The sequence below is a fragment of the Sipha flava genome, unplaced genomic scaffold, assembly GCF_003268045.1.
Source record: "Sipha flava isolate LNK unplaced genomic scaffold, YSA_version1 252_pilon_pilon, whole genome shotgun sequence".
Lineage (NCBI taxonomy): Eukaryota > Metazoa > Arthropoda > Insecta > Hemiptera > Aphididae > Sipha > Sipha flava.
The window spans coordinates 1,824,779-1,840,600 of record NW_020272904.1 but is presented as its reverse complement, the minus strand read 5'-3'; the positions used below and the strand labels follow the sequence as shown (position 1 = coordinate 1,840,600).

At 27.5% G+C, this 15,822-nt stretch overlaps 1 protein-coding gene across 1 annotated transcript; it reads left to right on the top strand.

Annotated features, from left to right (window-relative positions):
- The first annotated feature begins 5,828 nt into the window (after nucleotides 1-5,828).
- Nucleotides 5,829-11,707, top strand: LOC112684583 (cold shock protein 1-like). The gene is made up of 4 exons (XM_025556175.1): nucleotides 5,829-5,978; nucleotides 6,332-6,542; nucleotides 8,758-8,970; nucleotides 11,490-11,707. Exons 2-4 carry the CDS (start codon nucleotides 6,334-6,336, stop codon nucleotides 11,635-11,637), a joined length of 570 nt encoding a protein of 189 aa, XP_025411960.1. The 5' UTR covers nucleotides 5,829-5,978; nucleotides 6,332-6,333; the 3' UTR covers nucleotides 11,638-11,707.
- Nucleotides 11,708-15,822: the final 4,115 nt, after the last annotated feature.

Genomic DNA, 15,822 nt, shown 5'->3' with positions numbered 1-15,822 from the left:
TACGAGTAATAAATAAATGAGGCAATTTACTAATTAATGTATTCATAGATAATAAATATGTAATATTTTTGATTGACATCATTGTTCTAAGAACTTTTTTTTATTAATTTATAGTTTGTAATGGATTTTTCATCAAATTATTTCTAATGACATTACTTATTAATTTCATTATAGAATCAAAAGTAATTCACCAAATAGGAAGGATTTACTCTCAAAACCTAGATAAATAATAACTTTTAGGTAATATGACTATAATTACTTATATAATGTTTTAATTGTTGCGTGAAATGAGTTATATAATTTAAAAACCCAAAGTTAATGACAAATAAGTAGTATTTTTACTTAATATTGTCTCAGGCATTGGAGAATTAAAAAAGGCCAATGATACTTTATTTTTACATTTTTATTACATCTCTCCGTGTGTAAGTATTCAAACTGGTTCTAAACGGCTAGACTGATATCTATGAAATTTTGTGTGTGCGATTAAGTTGATTCGAGAATAGTTTAGATTTGATTCGATAAAAAATGTTTTTTCACTCACACGAAATAGGTCGTCAGGCTTTTGTGAACTATTTTTGATACAAATATCTTGTATATAAAAATGATGTGTTCGACGTTTTGTCCCCAATGGACTCTGAAATTATTTGACCGATTTTGATGAGATTTGGTACACCGATAGATAAGACCTCGAAAAAAGCGTAGGTTACCTTTCGTCGCGAAAAAAAAAGGAAGTAGCGATACACCTGATAGGACCCTAACGGGCAGTTGTTTTGTTATTGCTATTACAACCGAAAAAACGGAAAGGAACTACACATTCATATACCTCAGTGTACACATAGAAAATTGTGAACGTCTTTGTAGTACTGAAAATAATTATCAAGAGCGATCATCTCCTTCAAAAAAGACACTCACCGTGATGAATTTCCAAAATCTTTTCTGTACGTTGAAGTACCGAGGTATTACGTTTGGAACACAGTAGGAAGAAAATGGAAACGCCTTAGGTCTAATATACACGGTATATGTTAGTAATATGGAATGTTTTTTTTTTTGTTTGAGAACGCTTTTACATCATATGCATGTGTCAATCTTTTTCAGAGATCTCAAAAATTTCAATAATCATGAAATTTCAGAAATTTTGAGAAGTTTGTGAGGCTAAAGGGTTGTTACAAAATGACAATCATTGGGATATAACTCTGGATGAGGCTAGAAAATGTAAATTAATGCTTTTAAGAGAGAGCTTTTCGGTATATGAATAAATACATGTGGACTTTCAAACCCTGAATGATTGTGGAATAATCAAAAAATGATACGGCGAATGATATTTTATATAGATTACAAGAACATAATTAATAAAAACTGTACACGAAACTACTTTACCAACTTAGATTATCTTATATTCCGTGTGTGTGATTTTGTACTATATTTTTATTTATTTATTTTTTTATTTTTAGAAGAAAATATACAATCTATATCTCGTAGACATAATAAGTATATATGCGATAGGGAGAGAAACAAATAGGGTGATACTTAAGTTTAAGGAAAGAAGCCACCCACTGATGACACTTTCATCTTGATTTAGATTTAATTAAATGCGAGTTTAGTTATATGTTATTAATTATACAATAAATTTTGTACTATAAAATAATAAAAACAATTATTAAAAATAATTAAAAACTAACCCAAGCGAGATTGAACACATAAGCTAGTTTAATTATATAAGTTGAAACGAATTAAGAGTTATTTTTAAATTTTAAATTTTTTATACCAATTTAATTTTTCAACATTTATAATAATAAATATTAGAAAATCTTAAAACTTTAAATTTTATAAAATAGTTATACAACTCATTTTTGTCAATTTAAATCCTATTAAATAATACGTTACCACTATATTGTGTTATAAAAAATAATAATTACTATAGTAAGTTACCTTAGTTGCATTAGAAGATAAAATCTTAATTAAATAAAATATCTAAATTATTAAAATGTATTAATATATATTTATTTGGATATTTCAATAGTGCAGTGTAGGGTGTAGAAAAGTTGTGACTGATTTACGTCAGGAAGTACACTGTGCATTTTTATTTTAATTTATTTTTGTATGTTTTAATAAAATATATTTACGACACAGTACATTCTTTTATTATTGGGTATGATTAACAGTAGGCAGTGTGTAATTTAAAGTTGTGATATTAGAATAGAAGTAAGTTACATATTGACTTTTAATTTTTTTTTAGTATACAATTATTTTTAAAGGAATGTAGTTACTCTGTACGTGTTATTCAGTAATCTATATTTAAATACAACATGGATACATAATTCATAGACGTATTTCAGTGAAATATCTCAATTTTGAAGGTTTATCTTTGTCTATGTTGTGTTTTAAAAATAGAATAATATTATTCATTAATCCTTGACCTTCATCTATTACTTGACCGTTCCAAACAAAATAAACTTAATAGATATATCAGGACAGCTATATACTGTACCTATATTGATATATTATTTAATTTTAATGGACATTGTATATTTATCTTTTTAACAATGGATTTTACATTTATATTATTTACATTTTATATGTTTATTTGTAGAATTGATAACTATTTAAATTTAATTTTTTATTCATTGTGTATTAAACATTTAAAATATTATTTATTAATAACACTAACAACGTATACACGAAACATTACGCAAATATTATGTAAAGACTACTATTTATAGATTGTTTACGTATAACAAACAAATATTATCTTGGTAATAAACTAATATTATATATTTATTAGGTTACATTAAAAATTTGAATTCATCAAAATTCAAATATAAATGTTACTGAAACTAAAATACACGACATAAGTACACTAAAGCTGTTGAGCTATATGTATTATAATGTATGCTTTATACATTGCCCAACAGTCCACTTTAAGTACGTAACATTTATTTAACTAACTAAAAGTATTTGCTCCAAACTAGTGAAAAAAAAATTATAGAGACTACACATATGAACATATTCTATCTAAAAACCATTGCATTCTCTGTAGTCTGTAGTTATTCCCCATTATTCATTAGTCATTATAAACCGGTCATTGTCTTATTCATTCTTACACTATTTTCGGCGTACCTATTATTCTATAGTTTTACTCATGAAACATACGTGTATTATATAAATAATATTTTATGTAGTTTGATTGATATAAGATTCAGTGAAGCAATCTGGATTTTTTAAGGGGGGGGAGGGTCCAAAAATATAATTATTTTAAAGTAGTTAGCAAATGTAATTATATTTTATTATTTAATTAATGTAACTATTGTAATTATAATGTAAAATTGAATGATAATTAAATGTATTATGTATAAAATAAAAGTAAAAGGTAGGTACAAGTTTATGAATTAAAATCTAAGGAATGTTTTCTATAGCTTAAATGTTGTATTACTTCCTCAGGTGTTACACTGACTTCGTAGTGGACATTGGGAGCAGCTCATTCCATTGAGTCTTCTTTCTGATGTGGAATTTTTTAAATCAATCTTTGAATCAATTATTCAATCTTGTCAAACATTTTTATTTTTTTTAGAAAAATACAAAACAGTTTAAGGGGTGGTCGGGACTCGGTATCCCCCCCCTGGATTGCGCCACTTATCAGATCATTCTGTATTTGAGGCGAATAAATACCTACAATTATATTACATTTTTAAAAGGACATAGTCATAATATAATTATTTCTCTATAAACCGATTGTTTCTATTCGTAAATGAATTATATATTTCAAGTATTCTTGTACAATTTTTTTTTTTGGCCCATTTACCTAATATTGAACAATTGAATTTTCAATCAGATTTACTGAATATGACTCATCGGTAGTTCATAGGTTTATTCATCACAGCATGGTGAGTGAAATGCATTGTTAAACAAAGTATATGAAACAATATAATAGTTAAAGCCATTAAAATGCCATTAAGCATCGACAATAGATGTGTTTGTATATTGTACATTATTTGTACGTGATATTCGAAGAATAGTAATAATATAAATATTTTGCTGAAATAGTACCTAACTATGTAAAGAGAGCGGACCTAGATACGAAAAGAGATGGAAATATAGACATTAGGGTAATGTATAGCGGTCATCATCAGTGTTTATTTCAGGGGGTGACTGAGGAAAAAGGGTATTATCCACGGAGAATAAAATTAAACCCTCCCCCTCGAAAAATGTATGACATTAGCAAGGGCACCTAAATGGGGGGAAAGGAGGGACATGTCTACCCCCAGAAAATGTAAAAAATCTTGGATAATTGTTTAATATAATCAGAAAATATTTATTTAGTTTGAAAAATAAGGTTGTCAGCTTTAAATAACAACACGCTTTTTCGTTTCTATTATATGGATAATTATAAATTCTTAAAATATTTTGTATTTCCAGAAATACGGTATGTATATGTGTGTGTGTACACAATCATAATATTTATATAATATTTGTAAATTAATATTTTAATAAATATAACTAATGTTTTAAGTGACCAATTTATAATATTAATTAAATAAAAATGTCAGTTAATTACTTTTATGGTAAATTGGTTAAATACTTATTATTTTATAGTCTTCCAGTTTGATATATATATAATGTAATAGTATAATAAAAAATTGTAAACCTCTTCCTATATCGTGAATCATTCCTATTTATGAATAGATTGATAAATTTAAATGTTGTCCCCCCCCCTTGAGAATTTTTCTATGGGCGCCCTTGGACATTAGTAATGTACGTAACACGTTTTATAAAAATCATGCAATGGAGGAGTGTTATAGATCGATTATTTTGGCATGTGAGTATATTCACACTGATGGAGCAGAACTTGCTTCATTAGCAGGAAGTATTCTTTTAGAAATCACAAGTCAAGTCTTTTATTAATTTTAGTTGTCCTAGATGAGGCTTTAGGTGCAGTTAATAATTAAAGCAGTTTTACAAAAAAAAAAAAAAAAAGAAATGTACAGTTATCATATGTACTCGTTTTTATTACTTCTTCGATTAGTCATCTAAAAAAATCTTGGATCACTATTCATAAAATGATGAGAACAATTCCATTCACATTTTTATAAATACATTTAGAAAACGAGTACGGATTTAGAGGTTATGTAGAAAATATAATAATGAATAATAATAAATCGGGGTCACGCTCGGTTGTGAACCGAGGAATAACGTTCGTGCGGTACACGAGCCTTTTCGATCAGGGCCGTAATTAAAACAAAGTGACAATTAATAACACGATGTCGAACGCCGACCAATTAAGTAATTTATTTCTACGAGATCATTAGCCGTCGGGAGGCACAAAACACTCGAACAGGGTATGGAATTTGCAATTTTTCGTATTAACGTTACCAATAAACGCATGTAGAGTTGTGACGTAACCCGCAGTTCGAGAAGAGTGTCTATAGTTTTAGAAAATCGATTTAAACGTACTGCAGAAACCATGTGAACATGCTCGCGCTCAGCGTTTTAGTGCAAACCAATTCTATGGTATTCGTTTACGAGACTCCTTCGGTTTAGACGTTTTCGCACACTTTAGAACTTGGCATCCGACTGTTTGCCGTGCACAAAAGCGCGTCTTGGTGCACAGGAAACACGAAATTGAGCCCCGCGCAAAAGCCGTTTGGCGCGTCGGCCACACGATAATTTCGCGCTTTTCGTGTGTACCACATTGTCGCCACCCGGATAACTTATCAGACGTCATTCGAACCGGCCGGCTCCTGCGGCGCGCACAGTCTATTTTCTTTGGTGTGCGCGTGCTGTCCCCGCAACCGGTCACACTGGCTGCCCTGAAAATCACGTTTCCTTCTCCTTTTTCTTTTCTCGTGATACTTGTTCGTTGACGAAATACTCGTTCTTTCTTTTCAACCCGGTGTCAGCCAGCGTTCTCTTCACGTTTTTTTACAATTCGGTTTTTACGTTTTATTTTTACACTATTTCGTCCAGAACATCATCCTAACCAGGTAATTATTAAGTTGCGGTCGTTCGCGTTTCGTTCCCAGGTCGTTTTCGTCCTGTTCAACGGGTCACAGGCGACCTATTCCACGATGTTGAAATTTTTCGTCCACCGAAAATGGCTGTTTTGGTGACAGGCAACACCAGACGCAAGTTCCGTTTTTGTTGCCACATGGCTAACAATTACTTTTTTCTCGGTCACAATCGTTTGTTCGACACAAGCGACACGTTGAAAATTGTATAACTAGCACATATTGAATCATTTTTTATATTCTTTTTCAACCTTATTTCGTTTTTAACTTTTTTTTCGTCTATTAATATGTACATTTAAATATTCATACGTTTTTTTTTTTTTTGTTAGTCATGAGTGGTGGAGTCATGTGTTACCGGTGCAATCGCTCTGGTCATTTTGCCAGGGATTGCCGTGAAGCTGGCTCTATAAACAGTGCGACTTTCAGTCGAGGTGGCAGAGGAGGTGGTGGTAACGGTAGTGATCGTGAAACCAATTGTTACAAGTGTAATCGCAGTGGACATATTGCCCGAGACTGCAAGGACAAGGATAGGTGTTACAGGTAATTTATATATATAAATATATAAATGTATGTTCCTATTAGTTTTGAATCTGTTAAAATTGGACTTATTTGGTTATCTAACTTTTCCCCATTCATGTAGTTATGCAGTATAATAAAATGAACTTCCATAAAATACTATTGTAACTAATGTAAAAGTAATATATTTTAGTATTAATATTACCTATGCTTATTAATGTTGATTTAAATTTTATAGGTTGTTAACTTTATTACAAATATTCAATCTGTTCTATGATATTTGGTTTCAAGATGTTTTTTTTGTTTATACCTACCTAATTATATAAAAAAAATGTCATATTAGTTGATTTAAGTTCTTCAGTTTATTTGATTACACAAGTCATTGGAATTAATTATATAAAATAATTCCATCTGTTACAGTTTTTGTTTCCACAATTGAGGTTATGTAATTTAAATTTGTTAAGTGGGTGTGTAACTCAACCAGGTGTTAAAAGTGGTATATTAATCAATATATTCTCTGATGAATGTTTAGTTTAATTTTTATTGCTATTTATAATTTATTTGTTGAACTCATTGTTCAAAGTGTTGCAACATGTATAAAAAAATATATTAATTATTTCATGTGTTATTGATTGCTACTTGCCATACCTGTTGATATTGTTTACATTTGAATATGTTTTATTCATTTAAATAAGTTCAGCTTAGTGATAAGGCAAAATAATTGTATTTTTATTTATTATTTAATTCATTTGTTCTAGAATTATTTGTGTTCATGATCCACGGAATTCCATCTCATTTAATTAATTAATTTTTATTGTGAAATTCACTTGTTTGTTCCTAATAATAATTATTTTGTTAGTGACCAGGCCCGGCTCAAGGGGTAGGTGACATAAGGTGGCATTTTCCTGGGCAATTTTTATGTATAAAAAAAAGTATTTGATAAAATATTTATACGTAAGGGGCAACAAAAACTAAATTTTGCCTATGTTTGTTTAAACACTTGAACCGGGCCTGTTAGTAACAAATTTTTATATATAATAATTTATTATTAAATAATGTACGTAATTAAATGCATATTTAAATAACTTGCGAACTAACATAACTTTGTATATTCTCAATTTTCTAAAATGGTTTATTTTAATATTATGTATTAATTATCATGTGATTACTATTAATTACTAAAATATTTTCTTGTTAAACTATTTTCTAACAAATATATTTCAGTTTTTTATCTCAAGTTTCAATTTCATATTATGAATATGATTAAAATAATATTAATGTAATGGTTTAATCTTTTTCTCCCATGATTAACAATCTTATGTTAAATAATTTTAATTTATTGTTTTATTTATAATAAATTATATTGAATAATTATTTTTAATTCAGTCTTTTTGTATTTATTTTATTCTGTTATAATAGTTATAGTAGAGTTTATTGTAATATAAAGAATTAGTCTGGAATAATTTTAAAAAGATAAATTTTTTCTTTGTGTACATATTTATGATAGTAATTTGAATACTTGTCAAACATATTTAATCAATATATTCTAAAGTTTAACTATTCAGTTTTCCATTACAAAAAGTACTTTTAAATTGAAGTAACAAAGATATAACATACATGTTAAGATATTATTTTTTATTCAGTGAGTTTTGATCACATTATTATTTAGATAAATATTTATATGTTACTCATTTGTTATAAATACAACATATTGTAATATCTAGAAGTAGTTATAATAATTTACCAAGTAATTGATGGAAGTTTTTTGTTGAATTATTGGTCAATAACATTTGTTCCGACATACATTTGCCAACAGAAAGTTAATTAGGCTACTGAAATAATTGTCTATACATTTTATGGATGGTATATAATTTAAAATTATTGTATATTAAGCTGAATTCATTTTATTATAATTTACAGCATTACATTGCTTATAGAAAAAAATTAAAGTGATTTTAATTTTCATTAATATATTTATAACTTAGAAGTTATATGTGAAAATTTACTATTCTTATTTTCTGAATTATGGTATAACCAATAGTTATTAAAAAATAGTTCCAATGTAAATTAATTTTAACTATGAATATAGAAATATAATATTTGAATATAGTTCTTGTTTTTAAATTGTGTTTATTATGTAACTGCATATGAATATAAAAATTAGATATTTGTGTTTTGAAAAGCTAATATTAATTCAATTTATTTGGTATGATGTTTGATCTTTAATTTTAAATTTTAGATGTGATGGTGTTGGTCATATAGCTCGTGACTGCTCTCAATCTGCTAGTGAACCGTCATGTTACAATTGTCGTAAAACTGGTCATTTAGCTCGTGACTGTCCAGATGAACGTGCAGAACGTGGATATGGTGGCAACAGTGGTGGCATTAGCAGCTCTACATGTTATAACTGTAACAAAATAGGACACTTTTCTAGAGACTGCATGGAGAGCAGGTAATAATCACTTATTAAAATTATTATTAATCTGTTAATATTTTATATTAACACATTCGCTGTGGTTTGATTTTTGTATACCCATTCCCTGGTTCTGGTCAAATTTACATGTTTTTTTTTATAACGCCTATTGGTGTCATCAGCGTCACTGAATAATTTTTTAGCCATATGCTATTTGACGCCATTGGGCGTCGTTACTTTTGGACTTGAAAATCATCTTTTCAACCCTGCTTTCATATCCTCGATTTGTACAAATGCTTCTTGGTCGAGATGGACCAGATTCATTCAATTTATTGCTTATTTTGTATAAAATTAAGGATAAAATACGTCAATTAAATCGTCAAATAATGGATAGTTATATGTATTTTACAGTCGAATCACGAAGTTATAATAGATTAATTATTTAGTCGACCAAATGCTAACATCTGATAAAGTAATGCTAAAATATTATGAAATAATAATATAAAAGTATTCCCTGTTCAAATCTTATCGTAGACCTAAAAATTTGAAAATTTAAGATACGGAGTGCACACACACATATATAGAATATGTACTGAACTGACGAAAAAAAAGATTAAAACGTAACGCTGACAAAATTAAAAATAGTTGAAAATAAAGGTACAAATGTGTCATCCCGCAGCGAACGTGTTAAGTGTTTAAATATACAAATCATAATACTGATAGGAATCATTAGTAAGAATATTTAGAGTTTAAATAAGTGTAATGATAATTATATAAATAAGGTTTTAAGCTACTAAAATAAAATTATTCTCAATAATTATAATAAAATTGATTTTCTTAAACTTAAAACTCTTAACAACAAATCTTTTTATGCGTAATTAGATAATCACACATTAGTGCCAACCATGCAGCTATTAATTGGCTCTGCAGGTATAATACTCAATGCAGCATGTGTAAAGTTTACACTTAAAAACTATACATTTTATATTTTTTATTAGTATTGTGAATTCGCAATTCACTTTAGTTTGATAATGAAATTATACACTTAATATCTCAAAAAGCATTTGATATAGATACCACTATTCTCTAAAATTAATATTTGATTTATATTTTACTGAAAAATGAATTTAGATCATTGTTCCATAGTTACTTGAGTTTAATTAAATATATCATATATTTATAGATGTGCGCATACTATTGGTTCTGGGGTGCACACTAAAGAATTGGGCTCACACTAATTTTAAAAATGTTTATGTAAAATGCAATATAAAAAATTTATTTTTATTTTATTTGTTGTAATAAATATTATACAATATATTAATGTACAATCTCTTATATTGATAATAAGAATAATGATGATTATAATGGTAATTAGCGTTTAAAAGCATTAATATTCTTGAATTCGTCAATAATTTCATTAAAATCTAATTTACAAGCTAATTCTTGTTCTGTGAAGTAATAATTCTGTGGTATTAATATTAATGATTCTGTCTATCTTGGCTCATAGTACATCTGAGTTTATTTTCTACTATGCTTAACCTTTGCATGTACAACTTGTCCCTGGTATAATGGTAAACATTTTTAATACTAAATACATATTATTAAAAATGTCTTAACTCTCCACTTTCTTTTAACCAGTCTAACCATACAGATTCACTGGATTTACCACTTGGTACATTAGGCATATGTTGTAGAATTTTAATTTCAGTTTCCAGTTCATTAATTGGTATATAGAATAATTTAGATGAAATATTTGAAAAACTGTTTTTTAATTCTAACTTCAATAAATTTCCTTCAGCACTAATTAAATCTAAGTTGTCTTAGTTGAATCTCATACTTAAACCATTGATAAGATTATCTATCAACAGATTAAATACAAAACACTTGAATTATTCATACTGGGGGAATCATAAAAAAATAATAAGAATAATTTTCATTTAATCTCACTCGCTTTCTTTCTTTTAACCGCAAGAACACTTATCTAGGTCAATACGTTTAGCAGTATTAAAAATATATAATTTCTTATGAATGTTAATGAACTTTTAAGTGCCTGAATATAATTAATAGCTGTTAATATATCAAATTTACGAAACTGAACTCCTGAACTTACTTTTAAAATTATTTTCAAAATTGGTTCCATAAAATATTAGCCTAAAAGAAATTCAAAATATTGAAGTTTGTAAAGTAAACCAATACCTTTAGCTTTCAGACTTGGAAAAGTACAGTTATTATAGATTTTGTCAATAGCCACTATTAGTTTAACAAATACACTATTAATAAAAACCCATTAATACCATTTTATATCATGGTTCTGATCTAATTTATTATTATGGAAAGTTTTTTCTCATATTATTTTGGTTCTTTAAAAATATTCAAAAAAATATTAAATATAAATAATTTATAATATGTTAATGTATTTTTTTTTTAGGGCCTTAATTACCATTGTACCATCACAATATTATTAATATGAGATTTTTCTAATTAATATTTCATAATTTTTATGTATTATAGTATCTTGTATTAAAAGAAGACTATATTGTAAATTTTTTTTGTTTTAGAAATGATAATGGAAACTTTTCGGCTCTCTGTCGTAATTGTAATGGTTCTGGACATATGGCTCGTGATTGTCCTGAGGGTAATAAACAAAGCTGTTACAATTGTGGTGAGCTGGGACATCTGAGTCGTGAATGCCGCAAGCGTAACTAGTTCCTGTTTGTATACTTAGTATAATTATCAAACTTCAAAATCGCAGCCAAAAAAAAAAAAAAAAGGGATATATAAAGTTCTGGAAAACACAATATAATAAAATCTCTTCAAATAATATTCTTGTTTAATATTCTTCTTTCAAAAGTTTTATTTTTTCAAATTGTATTCACCCCACATCAATGGCAATTAAATTTCTTAAATTTATGTTATGATTAAAAGTGAAACTCATTAATTAAAAGGAAATATTCTGTTAAGAATCATCTACTGTATTAACAAAATTGTTTTCTCTAAAACAAATCATTTTTTATTTTTGTTCCATATTGACTTTTTGTCAATGGGTCTGTTTTCTATATATAAATCAAACATTTATTGTATGTAAAGGATTTGTTATTGTATTGGTCTTGTTTTTTATTCAATAAAACCTGGCAACTCCGAGTTGACATCTCAGCGTTATCTTTAAATAACAATACTTGTAACCTAAAAACATTGTTTAATATTTTTTCAACTCTGGTGTGTTCTAAATGATAATATTAGTGGAAACAATGTCTCAGTGAATATAAGATTGTCATCAATTCTGTCAGTATGATAGGTGAAAATAAAGATAGAAGCTTACCGCAATAGATTAATATTTTAATTTAATTTTTTCATGGTTAAAAACAAAACAAAGTACATGATATTTAGTTGTTTGGTACGCTATGTTTGATATATGAATACCAGTTTAATTTATATTTAGTGAATACTTATTAAATTACAATTAAAATTCAAAATACAATTTCATGTTCTTGTTCAAACTGATAATAATTTTAATTTAAGGCCAATATTCTCATAAATTTAAATATTTTTACTTTAATACAACTCATACATAAATGTCTTTGAATACTTTACTGGTTTATCTAAATTTATATTTTGTAATATAAGCATAATTTATTACTTATCATTATATGATGTTAGTAATAATCTGATACATGAATCTAGTAAATAATAGTAAAAAATTATGAAATTGGGTGAATATCGATAATAATTTTAATAATTAAATGGATAAATAAAAAAAAGTGGTCATATTAAAAAATTACAATCGTACAGAAAATGTGGTGTAGGCTATAATCATTTTTGGTGTTGGTTATTATTTATAAGCTTGAAACAGTGCATATTTTTCTTAATTACTAAAACTAGATATAAATTACATATTTGTTATAAAATTAATTATATATTAAAAAATTATGTGTTAATACCAAACTCATAGCAAATAGTTTTTCATAATTTTATATGTTTTCATTTTACTACCCAAAAAAGGCAATTTTTAAATTGTAGTTTTTCTTATTTAATTATCTATATTAATTAAAAAATGTTATTTGAATGTCTAAGAAATGGAAAATTTCTTAACAAATTGTATAATTTTTTAAATAACTATTGATCATTAGATAATTAAAGCTAAACAATAAAATAATTATTGAATTTAAGTATTAAACTGTATTTTGGTAACAATGTAATTACTTATTTTTGAATAATTTAACAAACCTTGACAATTACAAAACGTTATTATTAATTATATTTAAAATTATTAAGAATTAATTTTAACTATATAATAGTAATTACTAAGTAATGATAATCTGTTGATTTGAAAAATTATTCAATTATCCATATAAATATGTTTTATTCGTATATTAGTTCACATTTATTTTAGTTAAAACTATATATCTTATATTATTATTTCTCACAATTGTTTATGAAAATGGTTTTTTTTTTGGTCATACGGAAATATTGATCAAGAAAAGTATAATCTGTATTTGTGTCACTTTATAAATACTTGTTTTTGGAATTTGAATAATTAGTTTAATTTTGAAAACGATGTTGGTAGTTCTTATATATTGTTGATATTAAAATACATATCATCTTTTGGCTTTAATTAAGAATGTTTTAGTTGATAATTATAATTTGATATGATTTTAACCCATAGGCGCAAATCTAAGAAAGTGGAAGGGGGGGTAAGTACATCGATACTTATAGTAAATTTTCAGACAACATTTAGCCATAATATTTTTTCCTCAAAGTAGGACATAATGTTGCGTAAAAGACAACAGAAAAACAGATAAATGTCAATTATTCGGCTGGTTTTATTTTTCGTATCCGCAATCTGCTTCAGAATATCCGGAATGGTTTTTTTGTGTGAAATGGAACTGTTGACACGACTTGTTTATGTTATTTTTGGTTATAAGAATGGCTTTTAATATAAATAAAGCTAAATATAGCTTCTTCGTTACTCCATAATATTTTATTCATACGCGAAAACATTCTTTTTCGAATGGAGTGTTTTGCCCAGCTGACATAAAATGTACTCTACAATTATATAAAAATGCTCGTGTAAACGATTATTAGCAACGGATGGAAGTGAATATTACTTCCATTTAACGTTTTTCAGTAGCTATATTCCCGGTGTTCAAGTGAGTTATTTTTTTGTAGCTGTTATATAATAAGAGATTAGTGAAAATTCATCTAACACCGGTGCACTTGATTGTTACTCATAAAATGTTTGTTCTATAAGCCAGTCCATCACCCTTCGAACTTTCTCCCGTGAGAGGACCTCTCTCTCGGATTTCCCCATTCAAATATTTTTATTTCCATGTTGAAATGAGACACCGCTATTTCATATATTATTTACCTGTCCCACAAAAAATCAGCCGCTGCAGCTTTCACGTTTTCTTCATTGACACTACCAGTTTCGCCATTACGATTGGCGTGGGGGAAGATAGGAGGATGAATTTTGTCTTTGATTTCAGTTGTTTTTAAGTTGATTAATTTCATTTGCGGCCTCTAATGCTGACACTTTTTGGCCCTAGATTTAAAACACCGCTTGGTGAAAAGTAGCCGATAGTGCATACATAAAACAACCATTCTTCAGGACTGGGATTTTCAAATAATTTTTTTTTAATATGTTCGGGCATTTATCAATAATCAGAAAATATTCTTTTAATGTCTGAAACATTTTCAGAACTCTTTCCAGTATAGTAAAGCATGATTGCTGTTAGTCGTGATGAATAAATATGTGCTAATTTTTAGAGGAATAAAATTCTATAGGTCACCTTGTTTTTAGAGCGGGACAGGAAGATTAAAGGTGGGACTGTATCCCTCCCGTTTGGTCACGTTAAGCATAGGTACATCAACACACTTATATAACGTAGTTTATATCATATGAGTGCAGCGACAAATTTTTTTTAAAGGTGGGTATTGAATACTTATGTTTTCAGAATTGGCCTTGTGTCAATTTGGAGATACTTATGTCAAAATTATACGGTCCATGTTGGAATCCAATATGAACATTTCATATTGGAAAACATGTTTTTTATCTGATTATATATCATGTGCGTGGTTCAATATATTTCAAAGATCTCAAAAAACTCAATAATCAGTAATTTTCGTCATGTCGAAAAACATGTGAGGGGCAAAATTGTTATTAGAGAATGACATCAATTTACAATGACGCCCTAATAAAAGTTGAAAACCAAGTGATAACTATTATTGGAAAAGAGTAATCTGATTTCGATTTCGAGATCACAAATAACTGAGGAAGTTAGTAGTGATTGAATACGATAACTAGATCACAATACAGCTTGTTCAATACGACAAATAACGGAGGCAGTTCGATTTTTGAACCTTGAATAAAGATAAATAATAATTATCAAACATTGACAATTTTATTACATAGCACTATGAAAGACATCAAGAGTAAATCGAGTATGATGGGAGAGATGACAAAAAAAAACCAACAAAAAAAATTACGATTAAATTTAAATTTAATTAAATTTGAATTTATGATTAAAGAATTTCTTTCAAAACTGTCCCTGAAACTATTTAACGGATTTTAATAATATAATCCATGTGTGATTTTGTCAAATTTATGCTATAGGAAGTTAATTGCTCGATTAATATTGCAAATTTTTACTACAGAACAGAAGGTAGTGATTAAGTGTAAGTTCTATTAGTTTCCAACAGATGGCGGTGGAGTTTATTGAAACTTTTGTTATCTCGGTTAGGTTAGTTAAACTAACCCAAGCGAGGCGGAATAAATCAGCTAGTATTATGCAGGGGCTGCTCCAGAGCCTTGTTTAGGGGGGAGCAAGTTATAATTTTACAAAATTTTATAACAAAAAGAAAACAAAAATTTTTATAACACAAATTCAAGTCGTC

What these genes read in the sequence shown, in the direction of transcription:
- LOC112684583 (XM_025556175.1), top strand. Translation starts at nt 6,334, where the DNA reads ATGAGTGGTGGAGTCATGTGTTACCGGTGCAATCGCTCTGGTCATTTT. An exon ending in GACAAGGATAGGTGTTACAG is followed by an intron (nt 6,543 to 8,757) that starts GTAATTTATATA and finishes TTTAAATTTTAG; the next exon opens with ATGTGATGGTGTTGGTCATA. An exon ending in AGAGACTGCATGGAGAGCAG is followed by an intron (nt 8,971 to 11,489) that starts GTAATAATCACT and finishes TTTTTGTTTTAG; the next exon opens with AAATGATAATGGAAACTTTT.